General features: G+C 38.5%; 1 protein-coding gene across 17 annotated transcripts in view; it reads right to left on the reverse strand.

The window, feature by feature from the left end:
- Positions 1 to 25,358, reverse strand: part of LOC126376613 (KH domain-containing, RNA-binding, signal transduction-associated protein 2-like) — a 415,821-nt gene that overhangs the window by 262,262 nt on the left and 128,201 nt on the right. For 5 of the 17 annotated variants that reach the window (XM_050024120.1, XM_050024125.1, XM_050024116.1 and 2 more), the window contains exons 1-2: positions 5,054 to 5,356; positions 3,978 to 4,170 (exon numbers count right to left, since the gene is read on the reverse strand). In XM_050024120.1, the coding sequence (XP_049880077.1) occupies positions 3,978 to 4,083 (106 nt within the window). In that variant the 5' untranslated portion in view covers positions 4,084 to 4,170; positions 5,054 to 5,356. Of the gene's footprint in view, positions 1 to 3,977; positions 4,171 to 4,921; positions 5,034 to 5,053; positions 5,358 to 7,325; positions 7,348 to 25,358 lie in introns of those variants that run through there. The other 12 variants (XM_050024115.1, XM_050024121.1, XM_050024123.1 and 9 more) reach the window with 8 other exon arrangements.

Raw genomic sequence — 25,358 nt, forward strand, 5'->3', positions numbered from 1 at the left:
TTTTCTGGACAAATGTAGCATGGAGAATGCTACACCGACAAGAACTTAGCTCTTAAAATAGTGATGATAAAAGAGTATTGTAATGTATTGAATATTATGGCTTATGCTAAGTTACCAAATGATAACAAATGAATCAATTTGAGTCGACTAGGCCAAACCAGGACCTATTCCAACAGTTCTTGTATAAACAAATTACCTACCCACTTTTTTCGGTCCCAGCTAACGCAGACTATTTTATCAGATGGAAAAGTGACGAATTGGTCGTCTCTACGACTACGGTCACGGCATAAGAGGATTATAAGCCAATACAAACATAGTTAACTTTTATTACAATGAGTTTATTCAGTGTTACCTGTAATGCGAAAAGTTTGTTTCGGGTTCTACGTAAGTCATACCTAAATATATAAAAGGAGAAACTGACTGACATATCAACGCACAGCCTGAACGGCTAAACGTAGGCACTTGAAATTTGGAAGGGACGTAACTTAAGTACCGTAGAGGTGCACTAAGAAAATAATTCCCGGTATTCCCACGGGAACGGGAATTAGCGGGAAAATCCTTTGTATGAAAAATCTAAACCGCTTAAGTTAGACGCTTGAAATTTGACATGCAGGTGCCTTAGTTAACTTAAAGCTTAGTTGCAACAGGATATGGCAAAATTCCCTCGGAAACGGGAGTTAGCGGGAAGAAACATTTGTATGAAAACATCTAAACTGCATAAGTTAGATGCTTGACATTTGATATGCACTCCCACACACACAACGATCTCTCTTTTATAACACGCCACGCGGACGAAGTCGCGGGCAAAAGCTAGTAATATTAATAAAACAAGGACCTCCGTGGTCCAGTGGTTGAGCGTTGGGCTCACGATCCACAGGTCCTGGCTTCGATTAAATTCCACTTGATATTAACTCAGAATCATGGTCTGAATCATCGCCCGCAGTATTCGTTACGTTGTCACTAACACCCTGTATTAGTTCTGTCGTTACTGCAAAATTTAAAACGACGTGCGCACGAGTTCTGTCCGATTCGGTACGTTAAGTACAACGGTTACGATCACGAATCTATAATATGTATACACATTGATACCATGTCATATTAACATTTTTAACAAATTAAACCGAAAGTCTAATTGTAAGTCAAATATTATAGAGCGACAGAGTTCTAAAGCGGGTACATGATATTACTCATGACTGTATATAAGATTATGCAAACATGGTGTCATGGTAATAATATGTTTACCTTACACACATGGGCTACTATTAAATTATGCCGAATAACTTCGCGATGGCGTGAGGAGGTAACTACGGTCATTCGGTCACTATGGCGGCAGTGACCTGGTCTAATACAGAGTGTTAGTGACACCGTAACGAATGCCGTAACGGGTCAATATCAAGTGGAATTTCCCGTGGCAAAATTCATTTGATCAATTTTTTGTGTGTTTTTAATTTATAATTTATCCAATTTTAATTTTGATTTGATTTGTTTTTGCCACTAACATAGTATATAAGTTTATACAGTTACTAACAATTGGGTCGTGTACTAGGTTCAAGATAAATTATGATGTTCTGTTTACTAAATAAAGACTCATCTAAAACTAACGAAAAACATTTTCTTTTTTCTATTTAACTTATTTATGAATTTTAAATAAGAAAAACGTAATAATAAGTCTAACATTTTATCACGTTTTTCTATGACGTCACAGTGTGCTTTTTCATACAAATTCCATAGTAATTTCGTGCTTTGACGTTTAGTAAAAAGTTACTGATTTGACTAGTTGGAAAATAGCCTATTATGGACACATGGTCTGAAATAAAATTATTGAATTTTGAATTTGAATAATTGTATACTTCTGCGTTGGAAAATTTCATCTAACCTAACCTAACAGGCAATCTCCGTGGTATAGTGGTTAGAGCGTTGGGCTCACGATCTGGAGGTCCGGGTTGAATCCCCGATGGGGACATTGTCGAGATCACTTTGTGAGATTGTCCTTTGTTTGATAAAGACATTGCAAGCCTGAATCACTTGATTGTCCAAAAAAGTAAGATGATTCCGTGCTTCAGAGCGCACGTTAAGCCCTTGGTCCCGGCTGTTAGCCGTTAAACAACTCGCGGTGGAATATACTCCATACCCCCTCCGGTTGATTGCGTGGAGGCCTGTGCCCAGCAGTGGGATGTTATGTGTGTATGCGACGAAAAATCCCACTTGATATCAACTCAGAATCGTCGTCTGAATCATCGCTCAAAGTTTTCGTTAAGGTGTCACTAACACCCTGTAGGTATATTATAGTCAAACCGTAAACTAAAATGCATAATAAAGGCATTATTTATACAATACCATACAAAACGCTTTATTGCAATTATTTTAACGTGACTTATTGTAGGTTTGCCGCATATGGCATTCACTACTTGGCCGAGAAAATGGGGAGCGCAGCTTGCTCTTAACCGGTACAAAATTTAAGACAACCTTCCTGAGGGTGCCCAGTTTTTTGCAACAGTTTATTGCATAAAAATATGAGCAAAAATAAATTGAAGAATTTATAATTTCTTTTTCTCCTTACTTCTTCGTCACTATAATGAAACGAAATAAATTTATTCGCTCTAGAGTGGTACGAAAGATCTTAAATAGGTAAAATATTGTATTCAACAAAAAAGTCCATCACTCGACCATTAGCGTGCGAATATTAAATAATTTATAATTATAGAAACATGCTTTAATGAATCTCATCTTTAATAAATCAATCTTAAATCAACAACAATATACATTTTAAATAGACAAATAACACATAAGTACAAAAAATAATTTTAATTTAAATAAATGGTCGTGATATATCATCCTCCTCCGCCAGCCAGCCTCCTCTGTCAGCGTCCTCTAACATGATGGACTAATGTTATGGGCGATAGGCTGATCCCTTATCACCATAAGGTTCATCATATCCATCTTAGGACTTCGTATCAACAGTGGCTGCAAGTTGTCTTTGATTACTTGTGGCTCTGCCCACCCCATTTGGGATTACGGGCGTGAGTTTATGTATGTATGTATGTATGATATATCATCATTATCATCATCACCAGCCCATTAACGTCCCCACTGCTGGAGCACGGGCCTTCCCTATGGATGGATAGGGAGATCGGGCCTTAAACCACCACGCGGGCCCAGTGCGGATTGGTGGTTACTAACGACTGCTAATGCATCCGGGACCAACGGCTTAACGTGCCTTCCGAAGCACGGAGGAGCTCGAGATGAAAACTTTTTTTTTGTGGTCACCCATCCTATAACCGGCCTTTGCGAAAGTTGCTTAACTTCAACAATCGCAGACCGAGCGCGTTTACCGCTGCGCCACCGAGCTCCTCATTATATAGTGATATATAGTCAATTGATTTTTTTTTAATTAAAATAGACTCGCGTTTGACCACAATCTCACCTGATGGTAAGTGACGCTGTGGTCTAAGCCTGTTCACGCTTACCTAGCAAATGCCTATTCACTCTAGCCTTGAAGACTCCCAGATTATAACGAGTTGGAAAAACAGACGACGGCAGACAGTTCCAGTCCTTTACCGTTCGCGTCAAAAAGGCAGCGGTAAAACGTATAGTACAGTGGTTACAGTGGTTTTAGGCGGATGAGACGTTCGTTATGTGAAAAATGACGATTCAAAGTGTAACTATGTTACCTACTGAACAAAGAACGCAAAGCTTTTTATTGATTTAAAAGATGTGTTGCTGTTGCAGTTTCTTGTCATTTCTTCTCCTCAGCCATAACACCTTGCGAAATGACGTAAATTCAAAAATGTTACATTGATCTTCAACAAGTTTATCCATGATAATTACGTTGAATAAATGATTCTAATTTCAAAGATTTTTTGAATTTGAATTTGAAATTCGCTCAGTCTTCTTCTTATCGTGTGGGTTGTGTGGTGGAATACCAATATCATCAACCCAATGAAACAATAATGTAGTTTAAATATACTAAAACTCACCGTTCTTATGTCCATAGTAGCCGGTCCCCGAAGAAGATCCACTGGTGGACCCCTGCTGAGGTCGGCCCTCCTCATCGACCTCCAGAGGGAGAGTGCTTCCCTCCATTATAACGCACTTGTCACTTGCACATACTTATTGTATTAATATTATAAGGGTCACTTAACACTGGATATCACTTCCACTTAGTTGTACCTGGAAAGAAAAAGTAATGGTTTAATACCATGAAACAAATCACAATCGGGCAAATTGGTTGTCTATTGCCATAAAAATGGGGTTGGTGGAGACCCCCATACACCGTTCAGGGTGATTGAGAAGAGGTCTGTGTTCGTACATAGATTTTTTATGTGATCACTAAATACACCTTTTTGAACAAAAAAGTACTTTTGGATTCTTAACTGTAACATCTAATTTCGTAATAAAAAAGAAAGTTACCTAATAATGAAAGCAAACTCCCAACCCTATGTCCAGTTATGTTTTTTAATAAAGTTGGCACATACATTTAGGAACGCTAAATTGAACAAAATGGATTCCACTTTCCAAAATCGAACACGTACCATTCAAATTTGGAATCGAACGAACGCAACGTTCGAAAACAGACTGTAATTTCGGCGCGTTCTATATTCAAATTCGAAATTGAGTTTTGAACGGTCGGATATTAAGGGGCTACGGTTGGATAAGATTTACGGTATTTCAATATGTGATGGGAGAAATCTGTGGAGTAGGTAAGTGAAAATAAATTATGATAGATGGGAATATTTAGTTGGATTTTGGGGGTGAAATTTGCTTCAAACGGACAACAAGCAAACACTAGTATAGGAAAAACCACAATACCAAGAAAGATGTGTTCAATAAGTACGACTCTTGGAGAAACCTTTCTATAAGATGGTTCTATGAATTCCATGCATATTATTATTTTAATTTTAAGTAGGTAAGTAGAGGGTACCTTATTTTTAATGTTCATTCGATAGCTCGATGAGTATCTCCGCAAAATTTATTAATATCAGATCTGTTTTTCTTTACTTTACAAGCAAGACAAATGTACTATCCCAAGTTTGTTACTTATCTGTGTACTTACATGTTTTTGATACCTAAATACATTCAATTTTAAATATGCAGATGATTAATTAATGTGGTAATTCCGAACAGGCATTTGGGACTTTCTTTTGGGTGTTTTGCGTATCTCTGATACGGCAAGTTCGTTAAATAATACCAAAACACTTTAAAAACACAACACTATTTAATTGTTTTTTTTTTTCAATAATATTCACTCCTTCCGAACCATGAACTTTAACTTACGAACGTGCGTTCGAAAATTCAAATTTTGAATATGAAAGCCCAGTTGTTGTCGTTTGCGCGGCGTGCAATAAACTGGTGCTCGTTCGAACGCCACTATTTTTACAGATGGCCACACTAGTCCCGGAGCAGGGGTATAAAAGCTAGTTTGTTTGTTATATTGGTACTATTGGCAGCGACTGAACGATAATAATGACGTTAAACAGATAAACGTATTTCTGTGTATTTGATGTTTCCGTGTATCTCTTGGCAAATGTTCTGTCGATTGAAATTTGATTTATTACTTATGAGAACCTAGTGAACACCTATTATGGTGCGATGTACTGTGAATTACATTACTTGCGGAATGTATTTTAAGTAAAATGTTAATCTTTTTAATTGTTTTATTTATTTATTTTATTTTTGTGTTTTTTTTTAGTTTATTTATTTATTTATTTTTAAGTGACAAGAAGAATAAATAAATAAGTACTTTTTGTACAATATTTTTTAGGTACAATTATTTACATGAGTCATACAATAGTCTCTGAGATTTACAATAGTCTCGCCAAAGTGCAGAGGCAGTTTGTTGGCAAGGATGCACCTTAGTGTAAATTATAATACCTGCCTAAGCTCAAATCTAAGCGTAATATTCAGTGCAAAGATTTATTACCAAAACAAAAATAACGTAACTTAAGCTAGCTCGACTATTATAGACGGCGATATGGGTCACCATTTTTTTTTGACGTGACTTATTGTAGATTTGCCGCAGATGGCATTAACTACTTGGCCGGATAAATGGGGAGCACTGAGGGCTCTCACCCGGTACAAAATTTAAGACAACAGGCCTGAGGGTGCCCAGTTGGGCGCGAGCCTCGGCTCAGGGCGTCGTCTGAGAGGAAGAATATTTAAAAGAATTAATCTACCCTAGTGGGTCGATAGCGATAAACGCTGAATTAGGAAAATTGTCGACCACGCCGGCGGGGTCAGTATCGGGGTTCTGAAGTGTTTGGTGTCGCGAGCTGATTGGCCGCCTCTATGGCTAGAGTAATCGGGTCTTCGGGATCGTATATTACGTCAAAACCGCAGTGTAGAGGCAATTCGAAGACACTTTCCACTTTCCATAACGCGTTATTATGTAGCTCATTTTCAGCGTCTATCGCCCGGCCTATTTGTTGGCACGGATCCCGCGACAATTTTGCCGCGGTATAAGAAAAAAGAAAAAAACTGAAGTGTTATTTTTCTTAATGCTTTTATTAACGGATGTAGATCATATTTTCAGCCAGCCGGAGCTTGAAGCACTGTTATTGTTAGTTTGAAGAAGACGTAATCGGATAATGATAAGCCATGCCAAGCGTGATCCAAAATACGTATAGAAGAATTGGCTATATGACTAGGGAGGCTAAAAAAGCCACATCAAAGCAATTCATCTAAAAAGCAATGTTGCTATTTGTTGACATTGTGCTCATTCTTACTTTTATATGCGCAAATGTCAAATTGCAATATTGCTTTTCAGATGAATTGTTTCAATGTAGGATTTTTACTTTTTTGCAAGAGGAAAACCACACTGACCTATTTTTCCCTAAAAAGTGGCATGGAGAAGGCTACATCGACAAGAGCGTGGCTCTTAAATTAGTAATGTGTGTGAGACTTTTTACAAAATCAAAAATGATTGTTATGTGTTTGATCGCTATGTATGTATGTGTGTATGCACGTCTGTTACTATTTAACTGCTAGACCACCTGTCAAAATTTAACAAATGAGGTGTCACTAGAAGCGTCTTGATTGTCCAGTGGTTGTAGGTTAAGTGAGGTAGCGGTAAAATCAATGTGGCGCCCTCTAGAGGACAAAATGAGGACGAAAATATTTTTTTCGAAGGCTACATGTTGAGTATCAAATGAAAGGGCTTAATTTGCACATTTTAAATATGAACGTATTATTATCTTTGCTTCTATTTACGCGATATTTACGTTTAATTGATAACAATTGCTCAGAATTACATGACATGGAAGAGGATAGGACATGATGATGAAACCCACATTCCCGAGAAATGCATTTTCGCAAGTATGTGAGCTAACCTGTATTAGGCTGGTTTTCCCGCGGGTTGGAAGGTCAGGCAGGCAGTCGCTTATGTAAAAAACCGGACCTGTCAAATCTTCAGGTTACGTTAGCGGGCCCTGTGAAAAACGGGATAATGCTAAGGAGATGATGATAGTGACACAACCAACCAGTTTTCTTCTTCTATCGTGTGGGTTGTATGGTGGATTACCAACCCCATCAACCCTGGTGTCAGGGTTACTATTGACCCGCCAAAGGCCCCTGACATGGCTCATGTAACGACTACATACATCAGTAAGTAGTAACCGGGACCAACGGCTTACCGTGCCTTCCGAAGCACGGTTCATTTTTCTTTCGGACAATCAGGTGATCAGCCTCTAACCAAACTCTCTCTCTCTTGGTCGGTCCCTCATATCTGAGGATCGTGGTCAGCATCAGGGTTGCACCTGGAGCGTATGATCTGCCTCCAACGGTGTAGAACTTGGATGACGACGCGTCTTTCACTTGATCAGTCCATCTAGTCGGTGAACCAAACTAGGGATCCCAAAATGACACAACCAGTAATTCTATTCTAAAGAACTCCTTTTAATATTCTCCATTCCCCAGCTTAAAGCAAATCTTTATTAAAATTTAATCAAGCTACAAGAGACATTAAGAGTAATTATCATTTCTAAGCTAAATAATTCTCAAAGCTAACGCTACAGTCAGGGATAGAAGCGAGAAGGAATTATAATGTTGACGTCACAAGTGCTTTGAAGATCGAGAATAAGAATAAAAACTATAAGCTCAAAAGTAGACGGCAGTGTTCCTAAAGACAATTCTCCACACTGGCCTCGATTCCTGCAGACACCTCCTAATTTTATTTTAAGTTATACCCGTCATTTTCTTATCCGCCGAAAAGGAAAGGGACGGACGATTGTCAACAAGTTAATTTATAAAACGAATGAATAACCCGGGCGAATAACTTACGCATCTCGCTGGTATGCAGTGCGTTTGACGTGCTGTCTACTTAATTCTGTCGGGTTATTGGCCGATGTAAATTTTTTGGACGGTTGTTTTAGATTTCTGCTTAAAATTGTCGTGTGTTCCACAAATTTTATGCCTTTCGATTACCCGTCCCTTTCTTTTTCAGTGAATAAGAAAATGACAGGTATAACTTAAAATAAAATGAGATGGTGTCTGCAGGAATTAGCACCATTATCCAGCTAAACTTCGTTATAAGTTCCTATAAAATGTAGAGCAACGTGGAGTGTATGATGAGTTAGAGTGTGTGGGTTATGAGGTATTATGGGTCATGGGTCTTTGGCGACTCAACAATAACTCTTGACACCAGGGTTGCTGAGATTGGTAAGATTACCAATCTCAGCAAGGATGAGTTCACATCCAACTCATCCTTCAGACGGGATACACTCCACGTTAGTAAGAGACGACTACTTACTTACATCATATTCTTATATAAATATTTTACCACTTCTCTTCCCGACAGTACCGATGCAAACCTTGTGAATAAACAACAAGTACATGCGAGTGGAACATGTTTATGCAATATGTCATTCCATCGCATCGCAGCGCACCGTGCTGAAGCTAACTTTTGCCGTAGTAAAAAGAAAACAGTGGCTTAATTTCTTACAAGTGTCTGAATAAGGAATTGCAGAATAAAATAATAGATTCTACTCGTATATTTTATATATTTTTTCATTGTTCTCCTGTATCTCTCCGGTCCTATTCACATTTTAAAAATCAAATCAAAAATCTCTCTTCTCCGCTTAGCGAGAAAGCACGACATTTAGTTAAAATTGTTAAAAAGGGATTGGATGGAGGCTACCAAATTAATTGTTATTTTATGATTGATGTTTCATTTTGCATCAATACGAGGATGACATTTTCTTGTAAGAAAAAATCCTCTATAAAATTTAAGGATAATGAAAAATAATATGAAAAACTGTACAGTCATAAACGGAGTTAGAGCGGATAAACTGAACAAAGGCATTTATTTAATAACCTAAAACTTCTTTGATTATTTGTAAAAAAAATATAAGTTTTTAAATAAGGCACCATACGCCCCTGGTAAAGCCATTTCGCCCGCGCTCGATACCATACCCGTACTTACCTGCTGCTTTTTATTTGACTATGGCACGTTGTAAAGCGGACTTTTACGAGTTCGTACAAATTCGTACATATTCGTACGAGCAAAATGAATAGTCTTATTGCAACTTAAATATTACACGTTTGAGTTGCATGAGAACATTTTTGATGAAAAATTTCGCCTACTCGCTTTGCGCTTGTAATTTTACGAAAGTTTTTCCGGTTCAGAATTATTTGAAGTAGCCTTTTCTGAATGTTCAGTTGTTCATTTATGTGAAACGTTGATTTTTTATTTTATTTTATACCTAAGGACTAGCATTCCGTCATAGCCTGGTTGCGGCTTTGGAATACAGCCCCTGTAGGGATAACAGAGGGGTTAAAATGGCCACATCGAAGCAATTCATCTAAGAAAGCAATATTGCTATTTGACATTAATTTGCATTGCGCACTTACTTTTATATGCGCAAATGTCGAATTGCAATATTGCTTTCTTAGATCGATGTGGCCATTAATATCGGAGCCCGAGGACGTGAATACGGTATTTATCCAATCTGTCCTACGCCCAGTCCGGGCCTGCGCAGTTACTATTTGCATTATATAAGTATGTAGTAAAAAAAAAGTTTTCATCTCAAGCTCCTCCGTGCTTCGGAAGGCACGTTAAGCCGTTGGTCCCGGCTGCATTAGCAGTCGTTAATAACCATCAATCCGCACTAGACCTGCGTGATGGTTTAAGGCCCGATCTCCCTTTCCATCCATAATATGGAAGGCCCGTACCGCAGCAGTGGGGATGTTAATGGGCTGATGATGATGATGATGATGAAGTATGTAGTCCTTACATGGCTGCTCAATAGTAACCCTAACCCAAGGTTGATGAGGTTAACAAAACGTCGTGCGTAACAGAAAAGCTTCAATGCCAAACATTTGTAGTTTCAATTTTACCCTGGAATAAAATTAATTCCAACCCCTGGCCCCAGGGGGGCCAGAGCCATCTTCTCTGCCCTCCACTGAGACAATTCCTGTATTTCCGTCGCAAAGTTCATGATTTTTTATGTTTTGTTTTTATTATTTTCAATTCTGATACTTTTGGATGTAGCTTCTCAATAAATGTTTCTTGTTTCTTGTTTCTTGTTTCTTGAAAATTTCACTTGATATTGACTCAGAATAATGAGCTGAATCACCCCCGCAGTACGATGTCACTTATAACCATACGTACTTGTACGTATTTGCACGGGGTGTAAGTGACATCGTAACGAATACTGAGGGAAAGATTCAGACCATGATTCTGTCCCTTTCCTCTTCGGCGGATAGGAAAATGACAGGTATAACTTAAAATAAAATAAGGAGGTGTCTGCAGGAATTGGGGCCAACATGCGACTAACATCAGCATTATTACGCACATACTTTCTATTCCATTCAGGACTTTTTCCGTAGTCACGTCACATACTTACTGTGCAAATGTTTACGAGACATTTTCTTCTTATTCTACTGAAATTCTATTAAAATAGAACAAGGGATTTTTTAAAGATTTCTTTCCTCGAAAATCTAGATGTATTATTTTTCCTTTTCTTTTCTGATGTTTTTCTTTTTTTAACCATTCATCTATTAAAGCAATATTGCCATTTCAAGATAGATATAAGGAACCGTATGATGGGTGACAGATTATCAGTCGTCCGCCCAACCAAATAATCATTAATATTAATAAAAAACTAAAAATCAAAAAACTTAAAACTCGTAGTGCGCGCCTGGCCTAAAGGTCTTTGCAACCAGGCCAAAAATAAGAAACAATATTATTTTTAAAATCAGATGTTTATTTATTGTTTATCAATATTTTTTTAATTAAAAACTTAAACAAAGATTTGTTTGGCAAAGCAAATATTGAAACATTGAATATTGAAAGACCACATCAAAGAAGACCTAATCAAAGCCCTCCCTCCGCCGTACCGGATGGGAACTTTTTCTAGATTAAAGTCAATTCTTTATTCAAAATAAACACGTCAAGAAATATGTATATTTTTTGTTCTTTATTTTTGAAAGAACAACATCGCAATGAGGGACTTTCCAATCGGCGTTTCCCGAAAACACGATAGATGGCGTTGATAAGGTTTTTTTACGTTTAAACTTCTAATTTCATGGATAACAGACATATAATGCATTTTTTATCGTTGTTCTTATATATAAATGATGACTTTTTCATTACACCAAGGTACAATTACAACTTCCACCCATTATTATTCTGATAAAAAAGCAATATAGGTAGCAACATCATTTTATACATCATCATTATCATCAGCCCATTAACGTCCCCACTGCTGGGGCACGGGCCTTCCCTATGGATGGATAGGGAGATCGGGGCTTAATGAGGAAGAGAGGCGCCTCGACCCTAAATCGAATGTGTAAGAGTTCGAACAGTATCCTGAGTGTGCTGATCGGCAGGTGGGACGCGCCTATGTTCGCGCGGTGGATGCGATTGCACACATCTGGCAATCGTTAACTTAGTTTGTGTTTTCTACTAACAATAGGTTAAGACTGCATTTTTACTAACAACTATGGATTGTAAGTCTGAAATAAATGATTATTATTATTATTATTAAACCATCACGCGGGCCCAGTGCGGATTGATGGTTATTAACGACTGCTAATGCAGTCGGGACCAACGGTTTAACGTGCCTTCCGAAGCACGGAGGAGCTCGAGATGAAAACTTTTTTTTTCTGTGGTCACCCATCCTATGACTGGCCTTTGCCAAAAGTTGCTTAACTTCAACAATCGCATACCGAGCGCGTTTACCGCTGCGCCACCGAGCTCCTCATTTTATACATAATGTGATCCAAATATCAAGCAACAATTAGTTTTATATATGCTTCTGCCATTACATTACATTTTTGAATATTTGTGCCCCAGCAAGGAGAAAATAGGTAATTATCACGTTAAAAGTGAACAACGCCATCTATCGTGTGTTCGGGGAACATCGATTGGAATGTCCCTCATTGGCCAAGTAATGCTCAAAATGCTTCTTGTGTCCACTATTTGCCAGCCATGATCATCAAACTCTATCACAGTGTACATTCTGACTAGAATTCCCAACGCGGACATTAGTCCTACGAGTGCTACATTCAGTTATCAGTCCACAGAGTATGATCATCGACGTGCCGGTTCAGAGAATATTCCCAAAGAACTTACATAAACTCACGCCTATTTCCCACCGGGGTCTCTTGCTTCCTCCACTTTAATCAATCGCTTCATACACGCACGCCGGTTCAGAGTAGATCGTATTAAACCTTTTCTAAGGACATCTCCAATTTGGTCAATGTAAGTTCTTCTCGATCTTCCTCTGCCAGCCCTACCATCAACTTTCGCTTTATATACCGCTTTTGCAATTCTATTATCCTTCCTCCGCTCTACGTGTCCAAACCAACCTAACATTCCCTTCTCAATCTTAGTCACTATATCGTCTTTTACACCACATCTCTGTCTTATCACACTGTTTTTCACTCAACTGCCAATGAATATTGCTAAAAATAAGGTTAAGAACTAAACCCTGACTATAGAAAAATCACTATCTAAAAAGTACAAAACAAAAAAAATCTCTGAAAATTTAATCTGCCCAGTTCTTAGAACGCTTACGTCGGAAGTCGCAGGTTCGAATTCTGTGCTGGATTCGAACCTTAACCAATGACTATCGATTTTTTTTCGAATTCATGTTTGGATCATAAATGATTATCACGTGCTCACATTCCCACTTTGGGAACATTCTCGGGAACGGCATATTACTGGGTATGATGTGAATAGTTGTCGACAAATGTACTCCACGGGCCAATATCGACGATGAACTGTACCGTTTTAGGAATTTTGCTATTGCCAATAATAGTGTTTGGTTTTGTTAAGTACTAATAAAGTAGGTGCTTCGGAAGGCACGTTAAGCCGTTGGACCCGGTTGCATTAGCAGTCGTTAATTACCACCAATCCGCAATGGGCCCGCGTGGTGGTTTAAGGCCCGATCTCCCTATCCATCCATAGGGAAGGTCCATGCCCCAGCAGTGGGGACGTTAATGGGCTGGTGATGATGATCGTATAATCTCTCTCATCGTATAAGAAGACCACGTATGCTCAAAACTGACAGCTAGCATTTCAAGGTTAGCCCAGCTGACGTCATCCGACACTGCGTTGTCATTTGGTAAAAAATCACTGATTTGATTAGTTGGAAACTACTATTACTTATATTGAAATTTAAATGTACTTACTATGGTAACAGCAAAACGCTCAACAAATACGAATAGCCACAAGGAGTCAGAATTATTACCACATAAATTTCATACAGTTAGCAACAAAGTCACGTTGTAGGAAATATTTGGCAAGGCTTCCCCAATGTTCCCAAGTGGAAAAGTGTTAACTTTACGAAGTGTTTCGAGAAACCTGTAGATTGCTTGTTGTTTAAAAGTTATTTTATTATTCAAATACCTACCTACATCTTTATACCTTAACCAGCAAAGTCCAATGTATAGGCATTGAATCAAGAATTATACTTACTAGGTACTTCAAGTAGGGACACTCTCCTCTCCGCACCTCTACGAGTAAGGAGCGAGTGTGATTTACCTCACCCCCCCGATGGGGGCCACTTTAGTCTATTTAAGCCATAATGCGTTAAGGAGTATGGGAACGCGCGCTAACTGTCTGTCTCGTTAGCACGCACGGGGTAAACCAGCACATCATCATCACCAGCCCATTAACGTCCCGACTGCTGGGACACGGGCCTTCCCTATGGATGAATAGGGAGATCGGGCCTTAAACCACCACGCGGGCCCAGTGCGGATTGGTGGTTATTAACGACTGCTAATGCAGCCGGGACCATAGGCTTAACGTACCTTCCGAAGCACGGAGGAGCTCGAGATGAAAACATTTTTTTTGTGGTCACCCATCCTGTGACCGGCCTTTGAGAAAGTTGCTTAACTTCAACAATCGCAGACCGAGCGCGTTTACCGCTGCGCCACCGAGCTCCTCATAGTATTTTATTTTTTATTTTATTTTATTCATAAGATATCCAACAGCAGTTTTACAGGTAAAGTTAAAGTATCTAAATTACATAGTGTGTCTTAGCCAATAACAGGATATCATAGATTGCGTTAACTATTGAACCGAAATTAACAGAAAACAATAACAAAACTTAAATGAACAATACGCTAGTGCACAAACGAGTTACATACAATGGTTTAAAAAGTTAAGAATAATATATTTAAATTATAATTATTTTAACTATTTTAACTACAGCATTAGAGTAATAAGCGAGTGAATTGCAAGACATTAAATCAATCTGAAACAACGAGCAGTAATACAGCTTCGCGGTAATGAGATGAATACGTGAAAATAGTAATGAAACGAAAGTTTACGGCGGCATGCATTGTTTGTTATTTTTCGATAGTTTGTCTAGTACATGTTTCTTTAGATTCTGTTTGGTTGTGTTAAAAATGTCTGTATAACTAAATTTTCTGTTGAAACATTTGGTAGCTCGTGAGATATATTCGTTACGTCCGTAGTTAGTTTTGCTTCCTGGCACATAAAAGATGTCTCGAACTTCGTGTCTAGCACGATTTCTAGGAACGACTAACGATACCTGTGATGTCAGAGTAGGGCTATCGATAGTAGAATTAACTATATCGTGCAGGAAAGCCATATCGAGCATGATACGTCTATTCTCCAATGTGTCCAAATAGTGAAAATTACAGGCTTCTGAGTATGATGGTGGAACAACTTTCATTCTGTAATTAAGGTGCTTGACGAACTTTTTTTGTATGCGTTCTATATTGTCTATGTATACTGTGTACTGTGGATTCCAGATGATACTAGCAAACTCTAGAATGCTGCGGACGTATGCACAGTACACAGTCTTAACACATGAAATGTCATTAAAGGGTTTACACACCCGAAGCACAAAACCTAGGTTCCTGTAAGCTTTATCCACCATGATATCTATGTGTTTGGTAAATAACATTTTGCTGTCTAATTGAACGCCTAAGTCTCGTACATCGTAGACGCGTTTCAAATTCTGATTATTTATTTTGTAGTTGTAATCGATTGGTTTAGGTTTCCGAGTATATGTTATTTGTACGCACTTATCTATATTTATATTTATTTTATTACGTTCATAATATGTTGATAAATCATCTAAATCCTGTTGTAATCTGTGGCAATCCTCTATTTTACAAATTTTAAAAGTATATTGTAGGGATAATATACATATTTAGTGCGTTATGTTCTATAAAAAGTTGGGGGGTTCGTTTCGTTCATAGAATAAAGATTAAATACGTATTGAAAGACCACTCTCCGCCCCACAACCAGCACACAGTAAGAACCTATGTTGGAGTTTGTGGGCTATGGCACCATTAGTATACCCGGCCTCTCCATACAAAAATCTCTTTCTTACTGTGTACCTAACGCGTAAGTGTGAAAGACACAGACAAGACACAAACTCGTAAATAATGATCGGGACGCATGGGCCTCTAGGCGAGGCGGGAGTGACACGGGAGATCATAGTTTTCTTTCTAAGTTTATAATCTAAATGTGTGATGAAGATGGTACTCATGCACTGCTGCAAGTTAATATGTAATCGTCTTCGGTTGACATCGCATAATTGGAATCAAACAGCACTTAACAGGTATGTTCGTGAGTCCTAATTATTCTGTATACCATGGTATAAGCATAGAATAAGAAATAATACTGCGTATAGAAAGCATTCGGCTCTCCACCAGCAGCTGAGCTAGGTTTACTCGGTCTTACTTTAGTCTTCAATCGTATAGCGCCAGACGTCACACTCACAGATGCGCGTATACAATGACGTCAATGTGTAGTGTCTGTGTTTTTTTTTGTATGAAGTGTCCGGGATGAATACTTAGTATTTTCCTGTATTTAATCAACTGTAAACTAGGCTAGACTAACAGCATATCTAAACAGACATCAGTTTCAGGTTCACTCATACATATTAATTCGATGTGAAAACATTATTCTCTATTCAGTGCATTAGCTTTCAAACTGTTTACGAACTAGAGTTTCACTTTGAACAAATTTTCATGCTAAGTGGTTTTGTGAGTCGGTAGAAGACTGATTTTAGAGTTTATTGCAAGTACAATAGAAACTATAAAACTTGACTAGTATATAGAAAGTTTAATATGTATTGCTGTATGTGTACCTAAATAAATAAATAAATTAATTACTGAATCCGTGATCAGGGCTATCTCGCGTGGACGCGTGACTTTCGTCGTAATATCAGGGGTCGAAACCCGGGGTATTATTTTTGAACCTTCAACTTGTGTGCAGAAATATGTTAGTGACATCGTAACGAAAACTTTGAGGGATAATTCAGGCCATGATTCAGACTTGATATCAAGTGGAATTTTCCGTCGCAATAGCATGGAACGGAAAATAATAAAAACCTCTAAAATTTTCATAAATTTTCCAATAGGAAAATTTACTTGATATCAATTCAGAATCATGGTCTGAATCATCCCACTCGGTCATCATCATCATCAATTTAAGAGCCACGCTCTTGTCGGTGTAGCATCCCACATGGTATTCGTTACGATGTCACTAACTCCCTGTATAGGTAGAATTACTTTTGAATCACTCACCTTCAACTTGTGGGCGAAGATATATACCTGTTTCTTGTAAATGGCAAATTCTGATGTGCAACTTGAAATAGGTATGTGTTTTCTTAAACTACTTACTGAATTCGACCTTTATGAGTTTGACTACATAGAGTTCACCACCGCCGCCTAGTAACTGGTATTGGAAAGGCTCTGCTTTTCCCAAGCAGCGAGGTTATTCTCCAAATAAAAACCTTTCTTCGAAAAAGATAGTACTCCCATCTATCAAAAAAAGAGGATCCTGTTTTCACAGGGTCCACTTATCTAACCTGAAGATTTCACAGGTCCGGCTTTTTACAGACCTTCCAACCCGCGAAGTGAAAGCCAGCCCAATACAGGCTAGTCACATACCTCCGAAAATGCATTTCTCGGGAATGTGGGCTTCCTCACAATGCTTCCCTTCACCGCTGAGCACGTGATAATCATTTACGATCCAAAAATGAATTCGAAAACAAATTCGACAATCGTTGACGTCAGGTTCGGTATTCCGGTGAAGTTAGCAGGTTTTTGTGCAATAAAGAATTATAGGTTGATTGATTTATAGTTCCCTTTGCAAAGAACGTCTCGTGCAAATCTGGACACCACTAAACAAACAGGTTGAAATCTAGTCGGGTGCTGGCACGGGCCGTGGTTACGAAACTTATGAATGAAGACGACGAAACCCAGGAGCCATTCATAATAACCAACTTTTGAAGATATGCCAAAAGTAATGGGTACATTTTTATTTCGTTTGCTGCGCTAAAAACGTGTGAAGAATTCTGGTTGTTAATACAATTATGAGTTTGACTCAGTTTCGGATCATACATTATTTATTTATTTTTATTAATTTTGAAGAAGACTTACGGCCGTATCATCATCATCATCAGCCCATTAACGTCCACACTGCTGGGGCACGGGCCTTCCCTATGGATGGATAGGGAGATCGGGCCTTAAACCATCACGCGGGCCCAGTGCGGATTGGTGGTTATTAACGACTGCTTATGCAGCCGGGACCAACGGCTCAATGTGCCTTCCGAAGCACGGAGGAGCTCGAGATGAAAGCTTTTTTTTGTGGTCACGCATCCTATGACCGGCCATTGCGAAAGTTGCTTAACTTCAACAATCGCAGACCGAGCGCGTTTACCGCTGCGCCACCGAGCTCCTCAATACGGCCGTATACCTTTTCTAAAATAATTAGCAGATATTAACTAAAGACTAATTACAAGTCTCTACCTAATAGTGGCTAAGTTATATAATACCCTTTTACAGTCATAAAAGTGATTTTCGAAATACCTAAAAGTAAAACTAAAGTTAATGTAATAAATACTCTATACTATACGTACATAATTAATAAATACTCTCACTTTAGGCTATGCTCCCACGGCATCTCTCTGTAAGAAGAACTCTGTGGCTTCCGACCTGCTGTTGGTGCCAAAGCCTTAAGTGAATTATTCTTTAGATGTAAGTGCACTCAACCTAAGTTGTTAGTACTTACTGCAAGCACTTACAGCATTCGACGTTCAAAGTTCAATAATAGTATTTTATTACTCTTCCCCTTCCTTGAAACTCGTGGAGAAAGTGTTCGATGAGGAAGTAACGCACTTATTCTATGTTGATTCTTTGCTTTTTTACCCTTTAGATTTGCCTCGGATGGGGTTAGCTTCTTGGCCGGACTAATGAAGAGCATTGAGGGCTTTTACTCCGGATATAACGGCCTCCATGGTCTAACCTAGAAGTGAGCCCCACGCTCAAACAAACCTCCTCCTCCTCTGGGTTTGAGCGTTGGGCTCACGATCTGGAGGTCCCGGGTTCAACTCCCGGTGGGGACATTGTCGAAATCACTTTGTGAGACTGTCCTTTGTTCGGTAAGGACTTTTCATGCTTGAATCACCTGATTGTCCGAAAAAGTAAGACGATTCCGTGCTTCGGAGGGCACGTTAAGCCGTTGGTCCCGGCTATTAGCCGTAAAAACACCTCCACCAACCCGCAGTGGAGCAGCGTGGTGGAGTATGCTCCATACCCCCTCCGGTTGATTGAGGGGAGGCCTGTGCCCAGCAGTGGGACGTATATAGGCTGTTTATAAGTCTGACATTTTATCACGCTTTTCTATGACGTCACAGTGTGCTTTTTCATACAAATCCCATAGTAATTTAGTGTTTTGACGTTTAGTAAAAAGTAACTCATTTGACTAGTTGGAAACTGGCCTATTCATTAGCAGCGCCAACAAGGGCCATCACTATTTGTCAGCTATTCTCGCGACCGTTACGTCATGATCGCGAGAATACCTAAATAACAAGAACCAGATGGCAGAGCTTTTGTTCATGTCCACTTTAATTTCATGATTAAGTGGCCGCGTCGAATTTAGAAATAGGGAAACAGTTGCAGAACGGGGGCTCCGGCCAAGTAGTTAATGCCATCTGCGGCAAATCTACAATAAGTCACGTCAAAAAAAAAAAAACAAAAAAAAAGCACATCGAGGTATTTGCCAGGTCACGTTCCCTAATAAAAATGAAGATGGCGCATGGCGATGTATAACTTCGTAATTTCACGGATTTCAAACATATCGTTGCTGAGTTTGCAAAATCTTTGAGTTATGAGAAAATAGGTAATTATCACGTTAAAGCTGTACAGTCACTTTTGGTATCAGCTAAAGAGGAAATGCTTTCAGTCCATACAATCTTATGGGGCAGGCCCACCGCGGTGCACGGAGACGCTACGCTTCGTTTTGTAAGAAAATGTACAGTCATGAGCAATATAATGTACCCACTGTAGGACTCTGTCGCACTAACATATTTGACATTTAGCGAGACTTACAGTTCAATTTGTCAAAAAAGTTAATGTGGCATGGTACCAAAGTGTATACATATTAATGCTCGTGACCGTACAGCGCCATCTATATTGTTTTTGGTGTACGTAGCCTGGAAAATCCCTTATTATCCCGTTGGAGTTATACAGCGCCGCGCAGGGCTATTTTTGTTTTTGAAAATGTGGACTGGAATTTCTAACATTGTTTGGCATATGTAGATTAACTCTTGTAAAGAATAAATACTACATGCAGAACTGTAATTCTCCGCCCCGCACTAATTCGCAGCTAGGTTTACCTCACCCCCTCTGACACACGTCACTGCGTGTCATGATGATGAACTAATTATTAAGATTGACACATTTAATTAGGAAGCCGATATCTGTAACCTGTTTAGGCGATGGCTATCTCACTAAATTATTACTAGTCCATTGCGAGTAATAAGCTAGCCCACAGCGACAAGGATAAATTATATGCCGGTAAAGAACGCTCATAATAATATAGGGTATTATTGGTGCTAATTCCTGTAAATACCGTCTAATTTTATTTTAAGTTATATCTGTCATTTTCTTATCCGCCGAAAAGGAAAGGGACGGGTAATCGACAAGCATAAAATTTATGAAACACACGTCAATTTTAATCACAAATCTAAAACAACCGTCTAAAAATTTTACATTGGCCAATAACCCGACAGATTTATGTTGACAGCACAAGTCAAACGGTTTGCATACCAGTGAGATACCTTTTTGATTCGCCCGGGTTATTCATTCATTTACTCATTCTTCCTAAAATTAAGAGCTGTCAATCATCCGTCCTTTTCCTTTTCGTGGGATAAGAAAATAGTAGGTATAATTTAAAGTTAAATTAGGTGTCTGCAGGAATCGGGGCCAGTGACATCGTAACGAATACTCAGGGCGATGATTGAGACCATCACTCTGAGTTAATATCAAGTGGAATTTTCCGTCGCATTTTTTTCTTAGTTATTTAAAAATTATTTTCAATTCTATACTTTTGCGATGGGAAATTCCACTTGATATTAACTCAAAATAATCAGCTGAATCAACCCTCTCAATATTCGTTACGATGTCACTTGCACACTGTACAAGTACATACAGTAACCATACAAGTAGGTATGGGTGTTAGTGAGACTGTAACGAATACCGGGGGGGATGATTCAGACCATGATTATGAGTTGTCCTGTCGGAAAATTCGTGAAAAATTTAGTGTTTTTCTAAAATAGTTTCCGTTCCATACTTTTGACCTCACAACCTACTTCAGAGTATAAGAAGAATAATCCTTTAGTAAGATAACATTAAATGACCAATTAGGCGCCCTATTAAGACACATCACTTAACCTAAACTAACGCATTCAAACAATCAGAAGAAACTGGCCACATTTATCAAATAGGTATACCCTATCTTATTCCAGTAGGAATTTGACAGTGATTAGTTGCAGCGATTTCTCATAGCTATTTCAACGATCGCAGAAACACATATATTTCTGTCGGCCCAGATTTCTACTTCCCGAAATAATTATATGAAAAGTTAAATTTATGAAATTATTATGTTTCAACGTAGTTTCAACGCTAGGTTTCACTGTCGCTTCCTAGTTGCAATCTTTTTCTATTTATATTTTACAACAGCTTTCAATATACATTTTACAATAGTGTCAATGCGCGCTAAAAGTTACATCTGTCCATGGTATAAATATAAGAAGACCAGGTATGCTCAATCCTATGACAAGCCGCCATTGCTAGCCCATTGATGACGTAAGTGTTACCATTCAATTGGCATCTCCAACATTCCAAGGACGTAAATTTTATTATTGAAAATTAAGTGAATTACTACTATTTATTTACTACTATTTTGTCACATATTTAAAAATCATTAAAACTGTACGTAAATATTTTACTAAAAGTACAAAATTTCCTTGCAAAGTAAATTAAAACATTGGACCTGGGTAATATATTTATTTACGAAATGGCAATGTGGGGTGGGATGACGTCAGCTGGGCTTGCCTTGAAATGCTAGCTGTCAGTTTTTAGCATACTTGTAGGCTCTGCACGGTAACCGCGCCGCGCGATCTTCGACCAATAGCCGTTTGACGGATTTATTGGATTATTTATCGCACTACGCGCGATAATAATGCTATGTCTCTGCACGTTATATTATACCATCTTGTAATTGTTGTAGACGTGAGCTATGTCTGAATAGCTCATTATAAAAACGACTGTGTGTCAATGAGGTAGTCAGAGGTATATCCATGACAAGATGAACTAAGTACCCACACCTGAAGAACTTTCGTGTTAGACCATCGCGATAGGTGGTGAGCCATATCGCCGTCTATAATGATCTAGCCAAATGAAGAATAGTATTTTATGCAACAGTTGTATAAGAAGGGTCAAAAAATGCGAGTGGCGTGAGTTGCGATGTGAGCCTTAGCGAACATCGCAATAAGAGACGCCACGAGCATTTTTTGACCTAGTTATACAACGTTGCATACAATACTTTTTCTACGACGACGTCATTTTTCCTTTTTATTTTATACTTTTTAGTGTTTTGAAACGAAACACAAAAATTTTCCAATTTATTTTCCAACGCGCGGGAAAATGGCGGCAAATGTATACTTTTTTTTATAGTATATCTATGGCACCAAACAAAGTAAAGGTGCCAGTTTCCAGGTCAAAAAAAAAAACAACAACAATGCTTTTTTGGCGACATTATAGTACAGTTACACTTTGTAAACAATGCTTTTATAGGCCATAGAGCGTACACTTTTTCAAAGAGTTTAATTATGTATGTACTTATATTAGACTTTTTGGTTATTTAAATGCCAGATTAAAGTAGAGGAGTAGAAAAAAAATAATAACTCATCATGGTGCAAGTCCGATACCGCCTCCAGTTTAAGAAGCACTATAGTGACCTTTTACATGATGATATAAATATAAAATGGGCACAGAAATGAAACTGTTTGTCTCCCAAAATAATTTATACGGAAAGCCAACCTTTAAACGCATGTGTTCATGTAAATAATTTATCAGAAGATTAGGAATACCAATTTGGCGTTTAAACTATTCGCAATTGCAAATAATTGTCGTGGATACCACTGATTTTTATTCATGCCGCTTAATATATAGTGAGGAGCGTGAGTGAACTGATTCATGGGAAATTAAATATGAGTTAACTCAAAATAACTATCGTGGCCGGTTTTTGGCCCAATTTTTCTTCCTTTATTTGACCGATGGGATGATAAAACATAAACATACATAAACAGCCTATATACATCTTACTGCTGAGTACAGGGTTACCCTCAATCATCTGGAGAGGGTATGGAGCATACTCCACCACGCTGCTTCATCGCAGGTTGCAGGATGATTGAGGCGTGTTGAGGAAACTCCCTAAATAGTTTTTTTTATTATTTTAAGTTTAATATTGTGTGTATTCTTAGTTTAAGTTATTTATTGTATGTTGCTTCAGTTGAAGTTTTCTTATGCCTAAGAAACAGGTAAGATTCACTACCTTAAACTCACTAATCTATTTTTAGGCATCTCCTTATTATTATTATTTTTCTATAGTTTTTTTAATATTTATTTGGATAAAGGCTTTCGTCGCTGAGCGACTATGTCAACCCTGTTGTTGTTACAAAAATCTTATTCTTTAATTTTTATAAGCTTATTTATAAGATAATATAATATAATACAAAATTTCGACTCTGGTTCTGATAATAACATATTTACACATCCAACTTGACTTAAGTCGACGCCGGCTTCCAATTCTATATTTTTCATTCTGTCCTTTTTTTGACGTGACTTATTGTAGATTTGCCACAGATGGCATTAACTACTTGGCCGGACAAATAGGGAGCGCTGAAGGTTCTCTCTTACCCGGTACAACGTTTAAGACAACAGGTCTGAGGGTGCCCAGTTGGGCGCAAACCGCGGCTCAGGGCGTCGTCTGAAAGGAAAAATATTTGAAAGAATTAATCGACCCTAGTGGGTCGATAGCGGTAAGCGCTGATTGAGGTAAGTCGTCGACCACGCCGGTGGGGTCGGTATCGGGGCCCTGAAGTGTTTGGTGTCGCGAGCTGATTGGCTGCCTCTATGGCTAGAGTAATCGGGTCGTCGGGGTCGTATATTACGTCCTTCGTCCATTCTGTCCCAATACGGACACACTCCACCAAAGCGTGGTAAACGTCTTCCCTTCACCTCTATGGTGACATTATACTTATACTTACTTAAGTAAATGTTGTCCGTGTATTTGTTTTTTCAATTTTATTGTTATTCGACTTTATAACCTCTAATGGAAAACCCAAGACGAGTATTTATTATTATGAATTCACGACCGTTGCTTTTAATGTTAAATGGAAAGCGGTGTTCTCGTATAAATAAAAGCGATATAAAAGATAAGGATATATCTCTTTTAGATAATAGTTAGAAATTGCTATTCACCCACGAAACATTATAAATTATGTTATTTTATTCGTTATGAAACAAACCCTTATTTTGTTTTCGTAAGACTATATGGCTCTTACTACACCGATAAAGGATTACGAGTTACTTCGTGATTTTAATAAACTGTAATATTTATTAAACCACATAATTCTCGTACGTCTGTTTGATACGATTTATGACATTGTCATCAACAATTGTCGCGAAACAATTTCCTTCAATCAACGCTTATCGCTATCGACCTACTAGGGTCGATTAATTCTTTCAAATATATTTCCTCTCAGACGACGCCCTGAGCCGGAGGGCCTGTTGTCTTAAACGTTGTACCGGGTGAGAGTCTTCAGCGCTCCCGATTTGTCCAGCCAAGTAGTTAATGCCATCTGCGGCAAATCTAGAATTATTCTAAAACTATAAAAAAAAAGTCGCGAAACATTTGTCCGGCCAAGTTAATGTAATTTGCGGCAAATCTACAATAAGTCACATACTTCATAAAAAAAAGAAAAAAAATCGCAAAACACGTCACCTAACACATTGGTCTAACAGAAAGCTCGGTGAGATGGACTTAGTCTACCTTGCGATGGTTGTACCTCTGACAACCCCATTGGGATATAGTCGTGAGATTATGTTATGTTTGTATGTAGTCGTGTAGATGCACTTTTTTCCACCACACTACACAACTAAATAAAGTGATGTGCCGTTCCCGAGAACGTTCCCAAAGTGGGAATGTTCCCGTTGTAAAAACACTGGCTGCTTTTCTTTTTCAAATTGTTCTTTTTTTGTACTCTAATCGTATCTGCTGAAAGGTTAGATAATAAAGCTCCTTTTCCATAAATTCGCGCCTTTTACTTTTGAGAACGTTCCCAAAGTGGGACTGACCACATAACTCTTCAAACACGATTCACTCAACTGACATGACTCATAAAATAATGATGAGTCAGTTGGCACATCACTAGTTCCTTGAAGAGTAGTTTGGCGTTGCTCCAAACAGTTTCGAGCGTGCCGGCCGCGTTAGCGTCACGGTGGTATGAAAATGAGATTGGAAATATGTAAGTGTTACAGATCGTGTTTATGTTGTTGTGTTGTATATGTCGTGGCCAGATCTTAGA

The sequence above is a fragment of the Pectinophora gossypiella genome, chromosome 21, assembly GCF_024362695.1.
Source record: "Pectinophora gossypiella chromosome 21, ilPecGoss1.1, whole genome shotgun sequence".
In the NCBI taxonomy this organism is placed as follows: Eukaryota; Metazoa; Arthropoda; class Insecta; order Lepidoptera; family Gelechiidae; genus Pectinophora; species Pectinophora gossypiella.